A 21,170-nucleotide genomic window follows, 5' to 3' on the forward strand; every position below is an offset into this window, starting at 1 on the left:
ACAAATTAATAGTAAAATATTATATTTTATTATTTTGAAGGAGAGAGAAATAATAGTGTGTGGGAGAGTGTAGGAGGAGAGAGAAAGAAAAAACAAAATATATTTTGGAGGTAAATAGTAAATATGTAAAAGTGTAAATAGCCAAATATTTAAAGATGGATAATCCAATACAGCTGAATTTATGTTCATATTATGTAAAAATGACTTTGCATATGCATGTGCATAGACCAATGTAAATGCTCTTAGTACCCAAAAATCATATTAATAAGAAAAAGTGTGAGACATTTTGATTATTATCCAAATAATCCCTCTAAAGCACAAAACAGACATCAATGTCCTTACAAACTCCAAAAATAAGTTTATCCGTAATTACAATATACCACAGTACGAATAATTATCTGGATCCTAGTTGCTCAATGTGACATTCTGCAGTTTTGCTTCCAGATCAGAAGTACTGCAGCAACCTATTTCATATTCGAATAGTCTCAGTGAATTCCTCAAACCATCGCATGCCTGAATAAAAGCTTGTGAAGTTCCCTTCACACTTTCTAGCTCTACCATCAAATCATCAATAATGCTCGAGATTTTCTCTGAAGAAGCCTTCATCGCTGGAACTTCTTGAGGTGGGTAAAGACAAGCTCCAAGCTCATCAATCTGTGCTCCAATTCCTTGACAGAGCTTCAACAATTTCTCCAAACAATCAACAAATTCGGTGTTGTTTGGGTTTTCCATTTTAAGCAAACCTGTGATTGTGCGGATAAGTTCCTTGATAACTGCAAGCGTATCGGACACAACCCCAATTGCTAATTGGGCAATTTTCATCTCTCCAGGCAACAAGTCATTGCCTAGATCATCCTCACATGAGTTATCATCATCATCTTGCAGGTCACTATCTGCTTTGTTAGAAGCCTCATCATATGTTTCATCTGTTTGGTCAGAGGAACCGGGCTTGAGCTCCTTCATCTCCCGAAGAACATCCTTCAGAGAAACAGCAACTTGTGTCATACCCCGCCCTATTGCTGTGATATTTGTGGAGGGGGTCTTCTTAAGAGCAGAGCAAGCTTCCCATACCGCACCGACTAACTGTGGGATTGAGAGTTTTTGGACATTATTGCGTGATCCTGCTAGTGTCCAGCCATAATAAATAAATAGATAAGAAAACAATGAATTAATATGCTAGGATGGGCATTTATTAGCATGATGGTAAAAATAGCATGCCCCATTATTATAAGAACAATGCTGTAGCCACAAAAAAAATCCTACAAAAGTAAACTCATAAACTGACATAACTTGAGGTTGTACATTATAGTAAAACTACTTTTATTGAAAAATAAATCTAACGTATATCATATGAAGCCATATCAGTTTGTGAGTTTACTTTTGTGGGATCTTATATTACATAATGGGAGCCCAAGGGTTGAATACACCATACAAGAACAAGCGTACAAAAGGTAAAAACTTCAATTGGTTGTTTTTCATGGAAAAAGGTATCAACTACCAAGAATAATTTATTACAGTTTGATATCAACTTTGTGCGCCAAACATGAGGCATACTGGTCAATTGCAATACTCTTCTTATGCCTCCTCACTCTTACTAGGCAACAATTTCTAATTAGATCCAGGACAGCCTCTAATTACATGAGTAAAGGCCAGTCTTACGGGGAGAAAAGGAGCTGCTACACTCTTAAATTATAAAAATGGCCTAAACACGCAAGCATTACATATATCTATCAATAATGAAATCAATCAACAAGTTAAAAGTTATATTAACTGAACAACTATATGTTATACTAATCTTGTAAAACTTCATGGCATGGGTTGAACCCATTGGCTTCTCGATAGCAGGGATTTTAATTCTTTTCCTTTTATAAGGACCCATAATCATCACCCAGTCTCAAGTTTCACTCACCCTAAGTCGACTATGTAAGCCCACACACTAGATCTGCTTTCTATTAATATTTCTTAACAACAAGGTGTGTATAGCTGCAGCAATAATGTAAAGACATGTAATGATCTCCAGAGATTGGATGTATTTAAGTCTAGTGGCACAATCCACCAAGCGTACTGGACCATTTGTGCGCACACATGCATTGAGAGAGAGAGAGAGAGAGAGAGAGAGAGAGAGATTACCATATGAAGAGACAGATTCCATCCACAATTTAAAACTGCAATCAACAACTTGCTTCACTGATGTGTGTATACTGGAAGAGAGTGTATGCCCTGCACCCACCATACTTCCATGGGAATGCAGAAGGAAACCTTGTAGCGTATTGAAGTATGCTGACATGTTCTCCTCAAGTGCTTTTACATCCGGCATTTCTCCAGTCCAAAGCATTCCAGCTGCATAAAGAATAAAATATATTGAGTCATTATTACACATGGGAAAAAAAGTAACAGGATCAGGTGTCAATCATTCCCTCTATAAAAAGACTTGTCAAGAAATTGTTCCCGCTATCAAAAAATATATAGAACACGAACACATAGAGATGGATATGAAATATCCTCTTTAATTGGAAAACATGCAGATGTCTAGTCAGATCTATCTCTGACAGCTTTACCTCTATATCATTTTGCCTATGAAATTAGAGGTTTAGAAAGAACAAACATATTTAAGGTAAGAAGGTAAAAAAATGATAATCAACAAGAACATTCTAGATGCCATTCTATTACAATGGCAAGATAGTCAAATGAGTTTATATCCATGGTACTTCCCAACTAAATATCTCTCTGCTATTGATTTGTCTATTAAAACTACAAGACAACCAAAACCTTTTGAAATTGTCATATTTTGATAATAATATCAGTAATGGTCACGGATCTTTTCATTACTTTAGGTAGGACCCATCTGCTTCAGGAACCATTTGATTAATGACATAGGTATTTGAAGATTCATTCAATTACTTTACTGAAATAATAAAGCATGAAGCAAGGTGATTGATATCTTTATCAAGATGAAGGTATCAGTTAACTAATGCAAGTAAGTTATCAGATTACTCTCCAAAATCCCCCAGTTGTTTTTCCAGGTTCCTCACAAAGCTGATACATAACTACCACTTCATATGAATCACTGTTGATATAGTTCAGCAAGTTGGAATTAAGACATCACAGGGGACCAACTATTATACACCAACTTGAAAGTGTCAGTCTGCCAAAAGGCAGCTACATGAGATACAACAAAAACGATAAATTCAATATGTCTCATTTGCACAGAAAGAGCTTTTAACACCCAAATAAACAATGCAGAATTCATTTTAACCTTAACGAAGTATTTGTCCGCAATTGACTCAATGATCCTTTAACAGTTACAAAAATATCTGTTGACAGCTTTCCTCTACACTCTTCACACAACAAACAATTCACTGATGATTTACCATAATTTTTTATTTTTACTCCTTAACAAATCCCAAATTTCCACTTGGCATTTTCGGCACTGCATTGTAGGTAAAAAAAAAAATACGTCCTTAAACGGTATCCCATATCATCATTGAACTCATTATGAATAAACACCTAAAATGACTTAAAAATAAAGTAGAAGACAGTTGTGGGTACATTCTGAAACGCACGGAAGAATTAATTCATAACTAACAGATGAACTTCGCATATGAATATTGAATCAGATCGTAAACAATAAAGCTGAAAACTGAAAATATAAGTTCTTTTTCTGGAAAAACTCCTAGCCCATATTCTTGAAACATGTAAGGAAGGCCCCATTCACCAAAATCACAAGGAAGCACAGAAATCTCAAACACTGATGAAGCAGATAGCTGAAACTAAAAAGTTGCGGGATAAGAAGAGGTAAAGGAGAAGAAAGAAGAATACCCATCGTGGCTTGTTTGGAGACTTGGTCGCCCAACTTTATAACCTCCTCCCAGCTCACTTTTTCAAGAGAAGAAGCCGGGCTTTGATCCAACACCTACACAAATAGTTCACGACAAACAGACCCACATCATCATCAAACACCCAACGAATCTAACAGACTAACATCATCAATACACACACAGAAACGCAAATATGTGCAAAGGGTGTGAATAACAGTAAACCTGGAAGGTCTCGTGGATGGTATTGAGGTGAAAATTCAGGGTTTGCTTCAGTCGCTCTTTCTCCGCTTTGCCCATCTCTTTCTGTCTAGCAATTGCTGCTGTGTTGACTGTTGAGAGTCTTGAGAGTCTGAGACACGGAGTGAGGGAAGGGTTTTCTGGGTTTTTCTAGGAGCAATGAACGACGTCGGATTATGATGGCCGGGCTGCTCAGCATCACGGATAGTCGCCACTAGGCCGTTATGTTGTCGAAGTGAAGTAATCGCCCTAACAGGTATTTAACATTGTTGCGACCGGATTTCGTTACAAAAGATTCCTTTTAAAGCGATTTAAATATCAAAAAAGAATCAACTTGCCACGAATTGTTTGGAGGTATTTTTTTTTTTTTCCCAAATTTCATGAAAACTTCCATAAGTTATATTTATTCTTTTGATTGTCTCTTAAATCGATTGTTTTAAACTCTGTTTGGTAACATAACTATTCTCAAGTATTTTCATATATTTCATTCTCAAATTTTACTCAAACATAAAACATTTAATTTCAAACTTTTAACTTTTTCATCTAATTATTATAATTTTTTTAAACTCTCAAACAAAATATAAAAAATATTATTATTTTTTCAAATTTCAAAATAAAAATTATATTCAAACAATTTTTTAATTTCATAATATTTTTATTCAATTTTTTCTCTATCCTTTTTCAAGATCAAATAAACCATCTTAATTCGAATTATTTCACTACTATTAACAAATTAAAAAAAAAAAAAAAAAAAAAGAAAACCCTTAAAATAGATCATGTAAATTGTCTTCCAAGTCACAAATTTCTAAAAAATTATTGGGAATAAGAATTTTTGGGTACTCCATCCTATTCTTCTTTGAAAAAATCTTCACAACCTCCCAACACTCCACACTCCATATTTTTTTTTAATTTTTATTATTTTATCTTTTATTAAATATTTAATATATAAATAATGAATAAAAGAATTAAATTAATTTAAAAAGAATAAATTCAAAAAAAATATTAACAAAATATTAAAAAATTGAAAAAAAGTAGAGTGTGGAGTGTTGGGAGGTTATGTAGCATTCCTCAATTCATCTTCTTTTTTTAATGCATTTTTTCTTGCATTTTTATAACAATCTTAAACATAAAAAAAAAAATTACAACATTATTAAAAAAAATGCTTCCTTAATCACTAAATAAAAAATACATTGTCAGGAAGACTTTCTTGCTGGATACAAAGCATTTCCCTTTTGCAATAATTAGTAGCAACACTATAAGTTGAGTAAAATTAAACTCTCTATTTTATACAAATAATAATAAATAAATAAACAAACTGTTAGGGAGTTTTTCCCTTGGGCCAATGGCACAAAGTCTGAGCCCAATAGCATGAGCCAAGCTGACCGAACAATCCACCGGCCTAGTTAAAGGATTCCTAGCCCTAGAGCAAAAGTTGGTCTACAGTCTTGGAAGCATGGGAAGTCCTGTGACGCCCCCAAATTTCGTTTGGGATCGGACGGACATTTGAAGCGTCGAGACATGCAACACAAGGTTACCTGCCCCCGTTCATGACATATAAGATGCAATAATCCTAACATGCATCTAACATTATGCAATATTCGCAGCGGATAATTTTTTTCTTTAGCAATACTATGCACCAAACTGAAAATATCCCAATACTTAAAACATACTTCATACATAAAGATACATTGAATAACTAAGATCACAGCACTATTCCAAAATAGTTATGATCCAAAAGTACTGGAGATGCAACTCCATCATACAAGTAGTAATTTAACTACTATATTAACATTAACGACGCACTGTCGTTCAGTCGACTGTGTCGAGTTGGTCAGCTCCTGGTCTTCCTTCAGGTCCTGTAACAAGATCTACCATTCGGGAGGAATGGTAGTTGGGACTACCACAGTGAGATTTGATTACAAATCTCAGCAAGTTAACAAAAAACTTCCACACAGACTAATGATGCATGGATGACAGTAAAAGCATAAATGCATAATCAAATTCATAAGTAATTAAAGAATAACTTAGCGCACAACATAGCATAATTGACATAACTTAAATTGAAACATGAACTGAACTTGACTTAGCATAAACTTGCTCTGAAACTTGAATTAACATGAAAAATACATACTCCACAGTTGTTGTGGCCCCATGTATTCTACACGAACTTGACTTAACATTAAAAATACATACTCCACAGTTGTTGTGGCCCCATGTATTCTACACAAACTTGACTTAACATGAAAAATACATACTCCACAGTTGTTGTGGCCCCATGTATTTTACGCATCACAATTGTAGTTAAATACATACTCCACAGTTGTTGTGGCCCCATGTATTCTACACAAACTTGACTTAACATTAAAAATACATACTCCACAGTTGTTGTGGCCCCATGTATTCTACACAAACTTGACTTAACATGAAAAATACATACTCCACAGTTGTTGTGGCCCCATGTATTTTACGCATCACAATTGTAGTTAAATACATACTCCACAGTTGTTGTGACCCCATGTATTCTACACATCATAATGTACTCAAGATGAAATGTAACTGGAATACGAAAGGACTGAAGTCCTGACGTAACATAACGTGACTTGAACATAACTTAGAATACATGACCAACTTGAGATAGAAACATTTCGTAACATGGCATAACATATAATAGACAACATATTTAACATGACATACTTGCAACAGTGAATATTACATGACTTGACTTACATGTAATAGATGGCATACTTAGCATGACGTACTTGTAATGTACAGTAATACATAACAGAATATATTATGTAACAGATAAAAATTGATGACAGAATAAATTTTGTATAATAAACAATTACGTGATAACTTGGCGTGGCATGACATATATGATAACACACATACATACACTGTAGTTCTTTTACTTAGCACACATACACAGTAGACTGCTAGTAAGTTAAAAGCTAACTTACCTCGATCTCCGCATTTCTTATAAAACTTCAAGTGCGATCACGAGGAACTGTAATTAGTAATTCTAAAAGTTAGAACTAAATCACTAATAATTTGAAATATGGAAAATACTAACTTAAAGAGTAAAATTTTCATTTTACTCTCTACATGTGGAAAAATGACTGTTTTACCCATAACTTAAGGATTTTGCATACTAACTCTAAAAGTTTCTAAAATTTACATTCCTCATGTAAATTTTATCCTAAACTTAAATATAAACTCAGAAAAATTTAAAACAAAACACAACTATGAAGAACACACTATGGTTGAAACATCCATAGGCCATTTCCCTTTATTTTTGTTGCAATTCCTTCCAACTTCAACACTCATGCTTAAACCAAAATTTTGCAACAAACATCTTCCAATCCTAAGTTCAAAACCATACTTAAAACATCCATTTAGAAAAAGCTAATAATCAACACCAAACTTTTTTGTAAAAAGATCCAAGCACTTGAATCACAAGTTTTGACCTTAAATCAAAACATCTCCAAGAATTTCAAAAATCAAATCTTACTTCTAACATATTCATAATATCATCCTAACATCAACCATGCTTTAAATCATCAAACTAAAGTCACCAAAATCACAAAATAAAATTTGGAGTCTTTGGTTTTACACTTAGTCCAAAAACAGAAACTTTTTCCTCAACTAGTTTTGATAAATCTCTTGATCTATGACTTATAAATATTTGATCTTCAAACCAAACCATTACATGGTTTAAAAAGATGTCCTAAAACATATACAAGCTTCTAATTCAAGATCACATGGTTAGAAATTAATCAAAACATAAATTTAGCTAAGAATATCCACACTTTGGCTTATCTGAATATCTCTTTGCATAAAATTTCATATCTTTGAAACTAACATCAAATATCTTCAAAATAATAATATAACATGTATATAAGATGTTTAGAATCCTCCAATAAAATTATCAAAATCATTAGAATAGGTTTAGACCACCAAAGAGTTAAACTTTCTCAAAACAGAAACTGTTTTTCCTCTTCCAGTTTCTAAGTTTCTAAATCTAAGAAAATCTTTCATCAAAACCTTTAATCATGCAAAAATCCTCAACCAATAGTCATATATACATGTTAACAATACTCCATAAAAATTTCGGACCAATATCTATCCATTAGCTTGGTCAAAAACTCCAAACTATAACATACTCTCCAGATTCACGCCCAGAATGACCTTTCTATGGTTAAAAATACTTTTGACCAACCAAATGACCATGGAATGATACGAAAAATACATCTACGGAAACTAGACTCAAAGAGGAACAACTTATATGAAGGAGACTTTATGATAAAACACTTACAAAAGCTTCGAAATGGGTGTGCAAAAGAACTCCTAAAAGCTGTCCGAGAGAGAGTGTTTGGTATTCTTTCAATGGAAAGCATAAATGAAGATAATTTCGTGGGGAGGGATGGCTGGAGATATTTGTGGATAAGATATGGAAGAGATGAGGCTGGAGTGAGAGTTAAGTGTAGGACTCTCTTACCCGAAGTGAGAGTTAAGTGTAGGACTCTCTTACCGGAGTGAGAGTGGAGTGTAGGACTCTCTTACCTAATAATATCTACAAAAATCAACTCAAGATATTTTTACCCAATAATATCCACGAAATTAGTTCAAAATATTTTCTAAATGTGGAGTAGACTTGGAAGAGTAAGGTGGTTAAAATCTTTCCATGTGTATTTTAAATCTATGTTCTTAAGATATTTTCCAAATGTGTATTTTGCTTAGGTGTCATGATCTCACACCTTGATTTCCTTCACAATTCCATCTAATGGTTTCTCTTTGTTCTAAGTATCTAATACTATTCATTATGTGTGGTTAAGATCTTGTCAAGTATCCAAATAAAATTTCGCTAACCTAATTTGGACATTTCACACTGTGATTTTGAAAACACTGCATTTAGTACGTTTACCGAGATTACTATTCACTCCAAAAATAAACGTAATAAACTTAGTACTGAAAAATCCTAAATATTCAATTAAGCCTAGTGATGTAGACTATAATGTATTCTGACACTTCTAACTATCTTAAATAATTAAAATTGCATTTCTGGCACCATAGTGAGTGATAACACTAACTATGTTGACAGGCTAAAACCTATGCGATTAGTCGATTCGTGTAAACTTACGGAATTTTCACGAGATTCTTAAGGTCAAAAGAAATTCCACAATTGAATTTCTAGCGGGCTGTTACAAGTCCGCCCTGGTACAAAGGAGGGAGGAGCATGCCACCTTAACGAAACTGAATCCTAGATAACCTTGAACGATTATGTGGCCCTCTGGCGGTAGGAGAAAGAAGAAACTGACAACATGCATCTCCTGGCAGAAAGCCATGCCACATTAAATGCGTCTTCCAGAGGGCCACACCGCATTAAATGTAATCCTAGAGGGCCACGTCGCATTCAATGAGCATGGCGGAGGGAACTGAAGAGGGGAGGTACCATGACACAGTGATTGGACATCTGACTTCATAAATTAGGTATATAAGCCGATCTCTAGGTAACAGAAACGCTCTCTGGACACCATGAATTCTTTACTTACTTACACTCTGACCTAAGACGATACTAACTGTAACAGCCCGTTAGAAATTTAACGGTGAAATTTCTATTGGTTTTAGGAATCTCGTAAAGACCCGATAAGTTTTCACTAATCTTTTAATCGTATAGTTGATGTGTTTACTCACTATGGTATCAGAAGTAGGTTTCGATTATTGGAGATAGTTAGAAAGTTTTAATAGGACACATGGAAAGTGTTGAACCCAAGATTTCAAGTTTTGTGTAATTATATATTTACACATGGATTTTGATGATAACAAATGAATTCAAAGAATAAAGAAGTCTCAAGCTCAAGTTGTCTACACAATGGAGTCAAGCACATCAAGGAAACAAGCATGAGCAAGAAGGGAATAAGTTCACATTAAAATTATAAAGTAATGTTGTAAATCTCTTTAAAATTTGAAATTAGGATTAATGCTCAAAATTAATATTTTATCATAAAGCATTAAAATACATTTTCCACATGTGCATGAATATTTTTGAAAATTAAATTTGAAAATTTTGAAAGATGATTGATTGTCATCTTTTGCATGTGTGTGCCTTGATTAAAGAGTTAAACTTTGAAAATATTAAAGATGATTGATTGTCATCTTTCACATGTGCATGTTTTATTTGAATATTTTCAAAAGTGATTGATGCTTTTTTAGACTTATACAAAAGGTAGATGATTTTGTTTGAAAAATTTGAAAAGTAAAGTGTGCTCATTTTGTCATATACAAAAAGTAAAAGATTAGGTTTGAATTTTTTGAAAAGGAAAGTGTGCTCATTTTGTCATATGCCAAAAGTAAAAGATTAGGTTTGATTTTTTTGAAAAAGTGAATGATGTTGTCTTTGACAATTGAAAAAGAAAAACCTTTTATTTGAATTTTTTGAAAAAGTGAATGATGTTGTTTTTGACATGTGAATCTTTTTAAATTTGAATATGAAGTCTCATATGCCTATAAATAGATCATTTGAGAGCTTCACATTTACAACACCAAGAGCATACAACATTCATTCAAAGCTTTCATTCTCTCTTCTCTAAGCATTGAGCCTTAATCCTTGTTCATTTTGAGAGATATAGTTTGCACTGTATTGTTCTTATTTCACTCATTGAGGAATATTTTTTGATAACCTACCCACTATCAGCTCTTGTATCAGAAAAATGGTGTGTATAACCCTTGTGTGTGTAGAAAGTATTCTACACGGGGAATAGTTGAATCACCACGTGTAAGGTGATTGCAAGTGTAGAGGGTGTTCTACACGGATCCTTTGTAGCGGTGTTGTTCAAAGGTGTAATAGGTTTCTATCTCCACATGAAGGAGGTTGAATAGTGAATTTAGGAATCCTCAAGAGGTAGCTTGAGGCGAGGACGTAGGCAGTGGGGCCGAACCTCGTTAACATACTGAGTTTGCTTCTCTTTTACCCTTACTCTTTATATTTATTGTTATTTCATATTTTGTTTATATTTTATATTATATATTTGATTTATAATTGTTATTTTTTTAATACAAATCAATTCACCCCCCCTCTTGTGTTAGTCATCTGGGCAACAATTGATATCAGAGTTGAGAGCTCTATTATAAGACTAACTATCTTTTGAGTTAAGATCTTATGGCTAACATTTTAACTTCGTTTGATGAAGGTCAATCTAGCAGTCGGCCTCCACTCTTTTGTGGAGATAATTACTCATTCTGGAAAGTTAGAATGAGAATATTCCTTCAGGTTCAAGGTCGAGAAATCTGGAAATGTATTGTAAATAGACCTTATATTCTAACAAAAGTGGTTGATGGAGTAAAGGTCAAAAAGGAAGAAGAAGAGTTTGATCGTGAAGACGATAGACTTTATACTTTGAATTTAACTGCTATGAATTTATTATTTAATGCTCTCAATGGGATAACTTGGAAGTTACTTATGAAGGAACTTCGCAAGTCAAGGAATCAAAAATTTATATTCTTACTCATGAATATGAAATGTTTAAGATGAATGATGATGAATCTATTTCTAGTATGCACACTCGTTTTACTAACATCATAAACAGCTTGACAGCTCTTGGCAAAGTTTATTCCAAGGTGGAGATAGTAAGAAAAATTCTCAACTCTCTACCAAAACGCTGGGAATCAAAAGTGACAGCGATTCTTGAAGCTAGAGACCTCAAGAAGCTCGAAGTCAATGAACTCATCGGGTCACTTATCACCCATGAGTACACATTGAAAAGAGGAGAAGAAGAAGGAAAGGCAAAGAAGAGCTTAACACTTAAAGCTGTTCCTCATGAAAGTGAAAGTGATGAAGATGAGGAAAATGAAGATAAAGATGAAGAAGTTACGATGATAACAAGAAGAATTCAGAGGTTCTTGAAGAAAAATAGAACTCCTCCAAGGAAATCTTTCAAAAAGTTTTCTAAGAAAAATTCAGGTAAAAATGACACTTTAATTTGTTATAAATGCAATAAACCTGGTCATATCAAACCAGATTGTCCTCTGCTAAAGAAAGATCGAAACAAGGGCAAGAAAGCAATGAAAGCTACATGGGATGATGATTCAAGTAGTTCAGATAGTGAAGCAAGCAATGGAGAATCAGCAAATCTTTGTCTTATGGCTAAAGATGACATTGAGGTAACAAATCTTGATAATATTGAAGATCCTTTATATAAAGAATTGCAAAATATTTTAGAAAAGGTATATGAGGAATTTGAAAAATTGGGTATCAAGTATACTGCTTTGAAAAAGAAAAATTCTTCTTTAACAAACGAAATTGAAATTTTAAAAAAGAAAGTATCATTTTGAAAGATGAAAATCTTGAATTAAATAAAAAGAAAACCGATTTAGAAAATATTGTTGAAAACTTTACGAATGGAAAAAGAAATTTTGAAAAACTTCTTGGTATCCAAAGATGTGTTTTTGACAAGGCAGGTTTGGGATATATGCCAAAACAAAAATACAAACCTTATAAAAATTTCTTTGATAATCATTCTACATCAAAGACTAATATTCAAAATTCTTTTCATAAAAATAATTTTGTCAAAAAAGGATATTATTATAATCATTCAAGTTTTTCATATATGTCACATGTTATTTGCAATTTTTGTAATAGAAATGGTCTACTTGTCCTATTAGAAGAAATCATACAATGACTATTAGGGCTATATGGGTACCTAAAAATCTTGTTTCTTCTAATACTAATAAATAAAGGACCCAAAGAACTTGGGTACTAAGAAAAATCATTTTAATTGTTTTTATAGGTATGCATGAAGTCTTCCACAAGTAAAAACAAATGGTTTTTAGATAGTAGATGTTCAAGACACATGACGAGAGACAAGACTAAGTTCTTTGATCTTAGATCTAAAGAAGAAGGACACGTGACATTTGAAGACAACTCGAAAGGGAAGATCGTGGGAATAGATAAAATTGGTAATGAATCTTCTCTCATAATTGAAGATGTTCTACTTGTTGAAGGTCTAAAACATAATCTTTTGAGCATAAGTCAATTATGTGATAAAGGATTTACAGTTACTTTCAAAATGGATAAGTGCATTATTTTGAATGATTATGATTGTAATATTTGTTTTATTGCTTTTAGAAACAATAATGTTTATACAATTGATTTTGAAGAAATTACCTCACAAGATGCTATTTGCTTTTCAGTTCAAAATGAAACTAGTTGATTATGGCATAGAAGATTAGGTCATGCCAACATGGAACTTATTTTCAAACTTTCAAAAAATGATCTTGTGAGAGGTTTACCAAAAACATATTTTCTTAAAGACAAAATTTGTGATGCATGTCAATTTGGTAAACAAATAAAAACTTCTTTTAAAACTAAGAAACATATTTCCACTACTAAACCATTGCAACTGATACACATGGATCTTTTTGGGCCAAATAGAGTTGCAAGTCTAGGAGGAAAATATTATGCATTTGTTATTGTTGATAATTTCTCTAGATATACTTGGGTCATCTTTCTTGCTTATAAAGATGAGGTACATAATGCATTTACCAAGTTATGCAAGAGAATTTAAAATGAAAATGGCTATACTATTTCAAGTATCCGAAGTGATAGGGGAAAAGAGTTTGTTAATAAAAATATTGAAACATTCTGTGATGAAAACGGTTTTGTGCATAATTTTTCTGCTCCTCGAACTCCTCAACAAAATGGGGTAGTAGAGAGGAAAAATAGATCTCTTCAAGATATGGCAAGAACAACGCTCAATGAGAACAACTTGCCTAGTTATTTTTGGGCCGAAGCGGTAAGTACTGCATGTTATGTTATAAATAGAGTTATGCTAAGGTCTAAGTTAGATAAAACCCCATATGAGCTCTGGAATGAGAAAAAGTCCAACATTGGTTACTTTCATGTATTTGGATGCAAATGTTTTATTTTGAATGACAGAGATAATTTAGGCAAATTTGATGCAAAATCTGATGAAGGTATCTTTTTCGAGTATTCTACTAATAGTAAAGCTTATAGAGTATTCAATAAAAAGACTTTAACTGTACAAGAATCTATGCATGTAGTATTTGATGAATCTAATTCTTCACTCTCCAAGAAATCTATTGATGAAGAAACAGGAGGTATAAATAATACGGAAAGTCTCAATCTCAACAAAAATAAAACAATAGAGGAAGTTCAATATGGAGCCATTAGGAAAGATCATCAAAATTTAATACAAGATGCAACCAAACAGTGAAAATTTGTGAAAGATCATCCAGTGGAACAAATTTTGGGAGAACCTTCACAAGGTGTAAGTACTCGATCATCTCTTAGAAACATTTGTAATCATACTGCTTTTCTATCTCAAATTGAACCCAAAAATATTGATGACGCACTTCTTGATGAATCTTAGATTCTAGCTATGCAAGAAGAGTTAAATCAATTTGAAAGAAATGATGTTTGGACACTTGTTCCTAGACCCAAAAATCATACTATTATTGGAACAAAATGAGTTTTTAGAAACAAGAAAGATGAGTCTGGAGTCATTACTAGAAATAAGGCTCGACTTGTAGCCCAAAGTTTTAATCAAGAAGAAGGAATCGATTATGATGAGACATATGCACCTGTCGCAAGATTAGAAGTTATTCGAATGCTACTTGCATATACTTGTTATAAAAATTTCAAACTGTTTCAAATGGATGTTAAAAGTGCTTTCTTAAATGGTTTTATAAATGAAGAGGTATATGTTGAGCAACTTCCAGGTTTTGAAAATCATATTTCCCCAAATCATGTTTTCAAACTCACAAAAGCACTATATAGACTTAAACAAGCTCCTAGAGCTTGGTACGAAAGACTTAGTGGTTTCTTGATTGAAAAAGGTTTTTCAAGAGGAAAAATCGACACAACTCTTTTCATTAAATATGAAAATGATGATATTCTTTTGATTCAGATTTATGTTGATGATATAATATTCGGTGCTACTAATGAAAATATGTGTCAAGTTTTTACTAAGATTATGCAGGAAGAATTTGAGATGAGCATGATGGGAGAACTTACATTCTTTCTCGGATTGCAAATTAAGCAAGCAAAAAGTAGGACATTCATCAATCAATCAAAATATATTAAGGAATTACTGAAAAATTTTGGGATGGAAAATGCTAAGGAAATTGGAACACCAATGAGCCCATCAACTAAACTTGATAAAGATGAATCCGGTAAGCCAGTTGACTCGAAGATATATCGAGGTATGATTGGTAGCTTATTACATTTAACAGCCAGTAGACCAGATATTATGTTTAGTGTGTGTTTATGTGCACGCTTTCAATCATCTCCAAAAGAATCACATTTAATTGCAGTTAAGCGCATTCTTAGATATCTTAGTGGTACAATTAACCTAGGGTTATGTACCATAAGCACACATCTTTCGATCTAATCAGCTACACAGATGCAGATTATGCTAACTGTAAAATAGATCAAAAAAGCACTAGTGGAGCATGTCATTTCTTAGGTCATGCATTAGTTTCCTGGTTTAGTAAAAAACAAAATTCTGTTGCACTATCTACTGCTGAGGCAGAATATGTTGCTACGGGTAGTTGTTGTGCTCAAGTTCTCTACATGAAGCAACAACTTGAAGATTTTAAACTCAAATATAATCACATTCCAATCAAATGTGATAATACAAGTGCTATAAATCTTTCAAAGAACCCAATACAAAATTCTAGAACTAAGCATATTGAAATAAGGTATCATTTTCTTCGAGATCATGTGCAGAAAGGCGATATAATATTAGAGTTCACAAACACACACGATCAGTTAGCAGATATTTTCACAAAACCTTTACTAGAAGATAGATTATGCATGATCAGAAGAGAAATAGGTATGATGCATGCTATGAATATCTCTTAAAAGATATACCAGAGTCAATAAAAATAGAGATCAATTTTTTAAATACTTTTACATAAACTTGAGATTCTTAGCCTCATATTTGAGACGCTCATTCTCTTCATACAATATCATGTCATTCTTATCCATGGGAACCGGCAAGCGGAATGAAGAATCTAATAAAGATTTCAACTGTTTATTCTTCTGCCGAATTATTCATTCCCTTGTATGAGACTCTTGAACAATTCGTTGAAGTACAACAATTTGTTCTTTGAGCTTTTCAACTTCATGATTTTTGGCTTGTAGTCGCTGAGAAAAAGCAACAATAGAGGAAGAGTAGCGAGTCCCAAGACTCACCAAGTCATAAATAGCATCAGAATTTGACTTATTAGTCAGATTATTATTTTCCTGCTGCAACATGGCACCAATAGCAGCTGCAGAAAGGACAGGAGGTTGAGATGCAGAATGCCTCATGGATGGATATAGAGAAATGTTAGAAGAATAGGCCATTGAGAAAAGCATAGAAGGCTTAAAACGAGAATGTTGAAGGAATGTAGATGAGTTATAGAGATGAGATGAAAACTTAATGCGGATTGGATGAATTTCAGGATTGATTTTATAGAGATAACATAAAGAATAAGACAAGCTATCATCCAAGTCAAAGAGCAATGTATTTTTTTCTCGATCGGTGAAAATGATATTTTTTAGAAACTCGGAGCCTTCAATCTCGTTTGTCAACAACATCAGACGATTTTTTCAAATCTCTAGCCGCACTTGTCAGGTCACGGACGGATGAAATTTATTTATTTATCTACAGTGTCTACTAACGCACCGTTTTCTTCAGGTCCATTTACTTGTTGCGGATCCTTTTTAATGATGCTAAAAGGGGGAGAAGTGTTAGACTAGAACATTAACACTGTTTGAATTGCTAAACTTATTATATATATTTGGAATTATATTTATACTTTTACTTGAAAAACTAACGCACATTCTCAGGGGGAGTTTAAGTATTAATACAGGTTTCAGGTTCTATCAAGTATTTGTCATCATCAAAAAGGGGGAGATTGTTGAACCTAAGATTTCAAGTTTTGTGTAATTATATATTTATACATGGATTTTGATAATAACAAATGAATTCAAAGAATAAAAAAGTCTCAAACTCAAGTTGTCTACACAATGGAGTCAAGCACATCAAGGAAACAAGCATAAGCAAGAAGGGAACAAGTTCACATTAAAATTATAGAGTAATGTTGTAAATCTCTTCAAATTTTGAAATTAGGATTAATGTTCAAAATTAATATTTTATCATAAAGCATTAAAATACATTTTCCACATGTGCATGAATATTTTTTAAAATTAAATTTGAAAATTTTGAAAGATGATTGATTGTCATCTTTTGCATGTGCATGTCTTGATTAAAGGGTTAAATTTTGAAAATATTAAAGATGATTGATTGTCATATTTCACATGTGCATGTTTTATTTGAATATTTTTAAAAGTGATTGATGCTTTTTTAGACTTATACAAAAGGTAGATGATTTTGTTTGAAAATTTTGAAAAGTAAAGTGTGCTCATTTTGTCATATACAAAAAGTAAAAGATTAGGTTTGAATTTTTTGAAAAGGAAAGTGTGCTCATTTTGTCATATGCCAAAAGTAAAAGATTAGGTTTGATTTTTTTGAAAAAATGAATGATGTTGTCTTTGACATGTGAATCTTTTTAAAATTTGAATATGAAGTCTCATATGCCTATAAATAGATAATTTGAGAGCTTCACATTCACAACACCAAGAGCATACAACATTCATTCAAAACTTTCATTCTCTCTTCTCTAAGCATTGAGCCTTAATCCTTGTTAATTTTGAGAGATATAGTTTGCGCTGTATTATTCTTATTCACTCATTGATGAGTGTTTTCTGATAACTTACCCACTATCAGCTCTTGTATCAGAAAAAGGGTGTGTATAACCCTTGTGTGTGTAGAAAGTATTCTACACGGGGAATAGTTGAATCACCACGTGTAAGGTGATTGCAAGTGTAGAGGGTATTCTACACGGATAATTTGTAGCGGTGTTGTTCAAAGGTGTAATAGGTTTCTATCTCCACCTGAATGAGGTTGAATAGTAAATTTAGGAATTCTCAAGGGGTAGCTTGAGGCGAGGACGTAGGCAGTGAGGCAAAACCTCGTTAACATACTGAGTTTGCTTTTCTCTTACCCTTACTCTTTATATTTATTGTTATTTCATATTTTGTTTATATTTTATATTATATATTTGATTTATAATTGTTATTTTTTTTAATACAAATCAATTCACCCCCCTCTTGTGTTAGTCATCTGGGCAACAGAAAGATTTTAGCCACCTTACTCTTCCAAGTATACTCTCCATTTTTGAAAAATAGACTAATCTGATTTTGTGGATATTATTGGATAAAAATAAAAATAAAAAGAAATATCTTGAGGTAATTTTCGTGAATATTATTGAGTAAAAATATTTTGAATTGATTTTTATAGATATTATTAGATAAAAATATCTTAAGTTGATTTTTGTAGATATTATTGGATAGAATATTATGAGATAATCTTTTATAGATATTTTGGGTAGGAGAAAACTACACTCAACTCTCAACTCCAGCCTTATCATCTTCCTTATCTCGTCCACAGGTAGCTCCAGCCATCACCTACAAACTTATCTTCATTTACACGTTCCTTTAAAAGACTATCAAATACTTTCTCTCGGACAACGTTTTGGAGTTCTTTTGCACGCCCATTTCGAAGCTTTTGTAAGTGTTTTATCATAAAGTCTCTTTCATATAAGTTGTTCATTTTTTAGTCTAGTTTACATGGATATCTTATTTTCCCCATTTGAAGATCATTTGGTCAATCAAATATTATATAAACTATAGAAAGGTCATTCTGGGAGATAAACTGGAGAATATGTTATAGTTTGGAGTTTTTGACCAAGCTAATGGATAGATATTGATCCGAAATTTTTATGGAATATTGTTAACATGTATATGTGACTATTGGTTGAGGATTTTTGCATGATTAAAGGTTTTGATGAAAGATTTTTTTAGATTTAGAAACTTAGAAACTGGAAGAAGAAAAACAGTTTCTGTTTTGAGAAAGTTTAACTCTTTGGTGGTCTAAACCTATTCTAATGACTTTGATAATTTTATTGGAGGATCCTAAGCATCTTATATACCTGTTATATTATTATTTTGAAAATATTTGATGTTAGTTTCAAAGATATGAAATTTTATGCAAAGAGATATTGAGATAAGCCAAAGTGTGGATATTCTTGGCTAAATTTATGTTTTGGTTAATTTCTAATCATGTGATCTTGAATTAGAAGCTTATATATGTTTTAGGACATCTTTTTAAACCATGTGATGGTTTGGTTTGAAGATCATATATTTATAAGTCATAGATCAAGAGATTTATCAAAACTAGTTGAGGAAAAAGTTTCTATTTTTGGACTAAGTGTAAAACCAAAAACTCCAAATGTTATTTTGTGATTTTGGTAACTTTAGTTTGATGATTTAAATCATGGTTGATGTTAGGATGATATTATGAATATGTTAGAAGTAAGATTTGATTTTTGAAATTCTTGGAGATGTTTTGATTTAAGGTCAAAACTTGTGATTCAAGTGCTTGGATCTTTTTACAAAAAAGTTTGGTGTTGATTATTAGCTTTTTCTAAATGGATGTTTTAAGTATGGTTTTGAACTTAGGATTGGAAGATGTTTGTTGCAAAATTTTGGTTTAAGCATGAGTTTTGAAGTTGGAAGGAATTGCAACAAAAATCAAGGGAAATGACCTATGGATGTTTCGGCCATAATGTGTTTTCCATAGTTGTGTTTTGTTTTAAATTTTTCTGAGTTGATATTTAAGTTTAGGACAAAATTTACACGAGGAATGTAAATTTTGGAAACTTTTGGAGTTAGTATGCAAAATCCTTAAGTTATGGGTAAAACGGTCATTTTCCCACATGTAGAGAGTAAAAATGAAAATTTTACTCTTTAAGTTAGTATTTTCCCATATTTCAAATTATTAGTGATTTAGTTCTAAATTTTAGAATCACTAATTACAGTTCCTCGTGATCGCGCTTAAGGTTTTATAAGAAACGCGGAGATCGAGGTAAGTTAGTTTTTAACTTACTAGCAGTCTACTATGTATGTGTGCTAAGTAAAGGAACTACAGTGTATGTATGTATGTTATCATATATGTCATGTCATGCCAAGTTATCACGTAATTGTCTATTATACAGAATTTATTCTGTCATCAATTTTTATCTGTTACATAATATATTCTGTCATGTATTACTGTACATTACAAGTATGTCATGTTAAATATGTTGTCTATTATATGTTATGCCATGTTACGAAATGTTTAATCTCAAGTTGGTCATGGATTTTAAGTTATGTTCAAATCACGTTATGTTACGTCAGGGCTCCAGTCCTTTCGTATTCCAGTCACGTTTCATCTTGAATACATTCAGTTTGTGTAGAATACATGGGGCCACAACAACTATGGAGTATGTATTTTTCATATTAAGTCAAGTTTGCGTAGAATACATGGGGCCACAACAATTGTGGAGTATATATTTATACGTAGAATACATGGGGCCACAACAACTGTGGAGTATGTATTTTTCATGTTAATTCAAGTTTCAGAGTAAGTTCATACTAAGTCAAGTTTCAGATCAAGTTCATGTCAAGTCAAGTTCAGTTCATGTTTCAATTTAAGTTATGTCAATTATGCTATGTTGTACGCTAAGTTATGTTTTAATTACTTATGAATTTGATTATGCATTTATGCTTTTACTGTCATCCATGCATTATTAGCATGTGTGGAAGTTTTTTTGTTAACTTGCTGAGATTTGTAATCAAATCTCACTGTGGTAGTCCCAACTACCATTCCCCCCGAATGGTAGATCTTGTTACAGGACCTGAATGAGGATCAGGAGCTGACTAACTAGACACAGTCGACTGAACGACGGTGCGTCGTTAATGTTAATATAGTAGTTAAATTACTACTTGTACGATGGAGTTGCATCTCCAGTACTTTTGGATCATAACTATTTTGGACTAGTGTTATGATCTTAGTTGTTCAATAGATTTTTATGTATGAAGTATGTTTTAAGCATTTGAGATATTTTTAATTTGGTGCATAGTATTGCTAAAGAAAAAATTTATCCGCTGCGAATATTGCATATTGTTAGATGCATGTTAGGAACATTGCATCTTATATGTCATGAACGAGG

General features: G+C 32.5%; 1 protein-coding gene across 2 annotated transcripts; it reads right to left on the reverse strand.

The window, feature by feature from the left end:
* Positions 1 to 225: 225 nt before the first annotated feature.
* On the reverse strand, positions 226 to 4,213 carry LOC122311927. Of its 2 annotated transcripts, none has more exons than XM_043126709.1 (4): positions 4,041 to 4,213; positions 3,820 to 3,913; positions 2,131 to 2,340; positions 226 to 1,124 (listed from the first exon to the last, which is right to left on the reverse strand). In XM_043126709.1, the coding sequence occupies exons 1-4, from the start codon at positions 4,113 to 4,115 to the stop codon at positions 406 to 408; spliced, it is 1,098 nt and encodes a 365-aa protein (XP_042982643.1). In that variant the 5' UTR covers positions 4,116 to 4,213; the 3' UTR covers positions 226 to 405. The 2 variants fall into 2 exon arrangements, with proteins under 2 accessions (XP_042982643.1, XP_042982644.1); XM_043126710.1 differs by having other exon boundaries at positions 226 to 1,121; positions 4,041 to 4,209.
* Between the last annotated feature and the right edge of the window lie 16,957 nt (positions 4,214 to 21,170).

The sequence above is a fragment of the Carya illinoinensis genome, chromosome 5, assembly GCF_018687715.1.
Source record: "Carya illinoinensis cultivar Pawnee chromosome 5, C.illinoinensisPawnee_v1, whole genome shotgun sequence".
Lineage (NCBI taxonomy): Eukaryota > Viridiplantae > Streptophyta > Magnoliopsida > Fagales > Juglandaceae > Carya > Carya illinoinensis.

What these genes read in the sequence shown, in the direction of transcription:
- LOC122311927 (XM_043126709.1), bottom strand. Translation starts at nt 4,115, where the DNA reads ATGGGCAAAGCGGAGAAAGAGCGACTGAAGCAAACCCTGAATTTTCAC. An exon ending in CCATCCACGAGACCTTCCAG is followed by an intron (nt 3,914 to 4,040) that starts GTTTACTGTTAT and finishes CTATTTGTGTAG; the next exon opens with GTGTTGGATCAAAGCCCGGC. An exon ending in GGAATCTGTCTCTTCATATG is followed by an intron (nt 1,125 to 2,130) that starts GTAATCTCTCTC and finishes GCTGGACACTAG; the next exon opens with CAGGATCACGCAATAATGTC.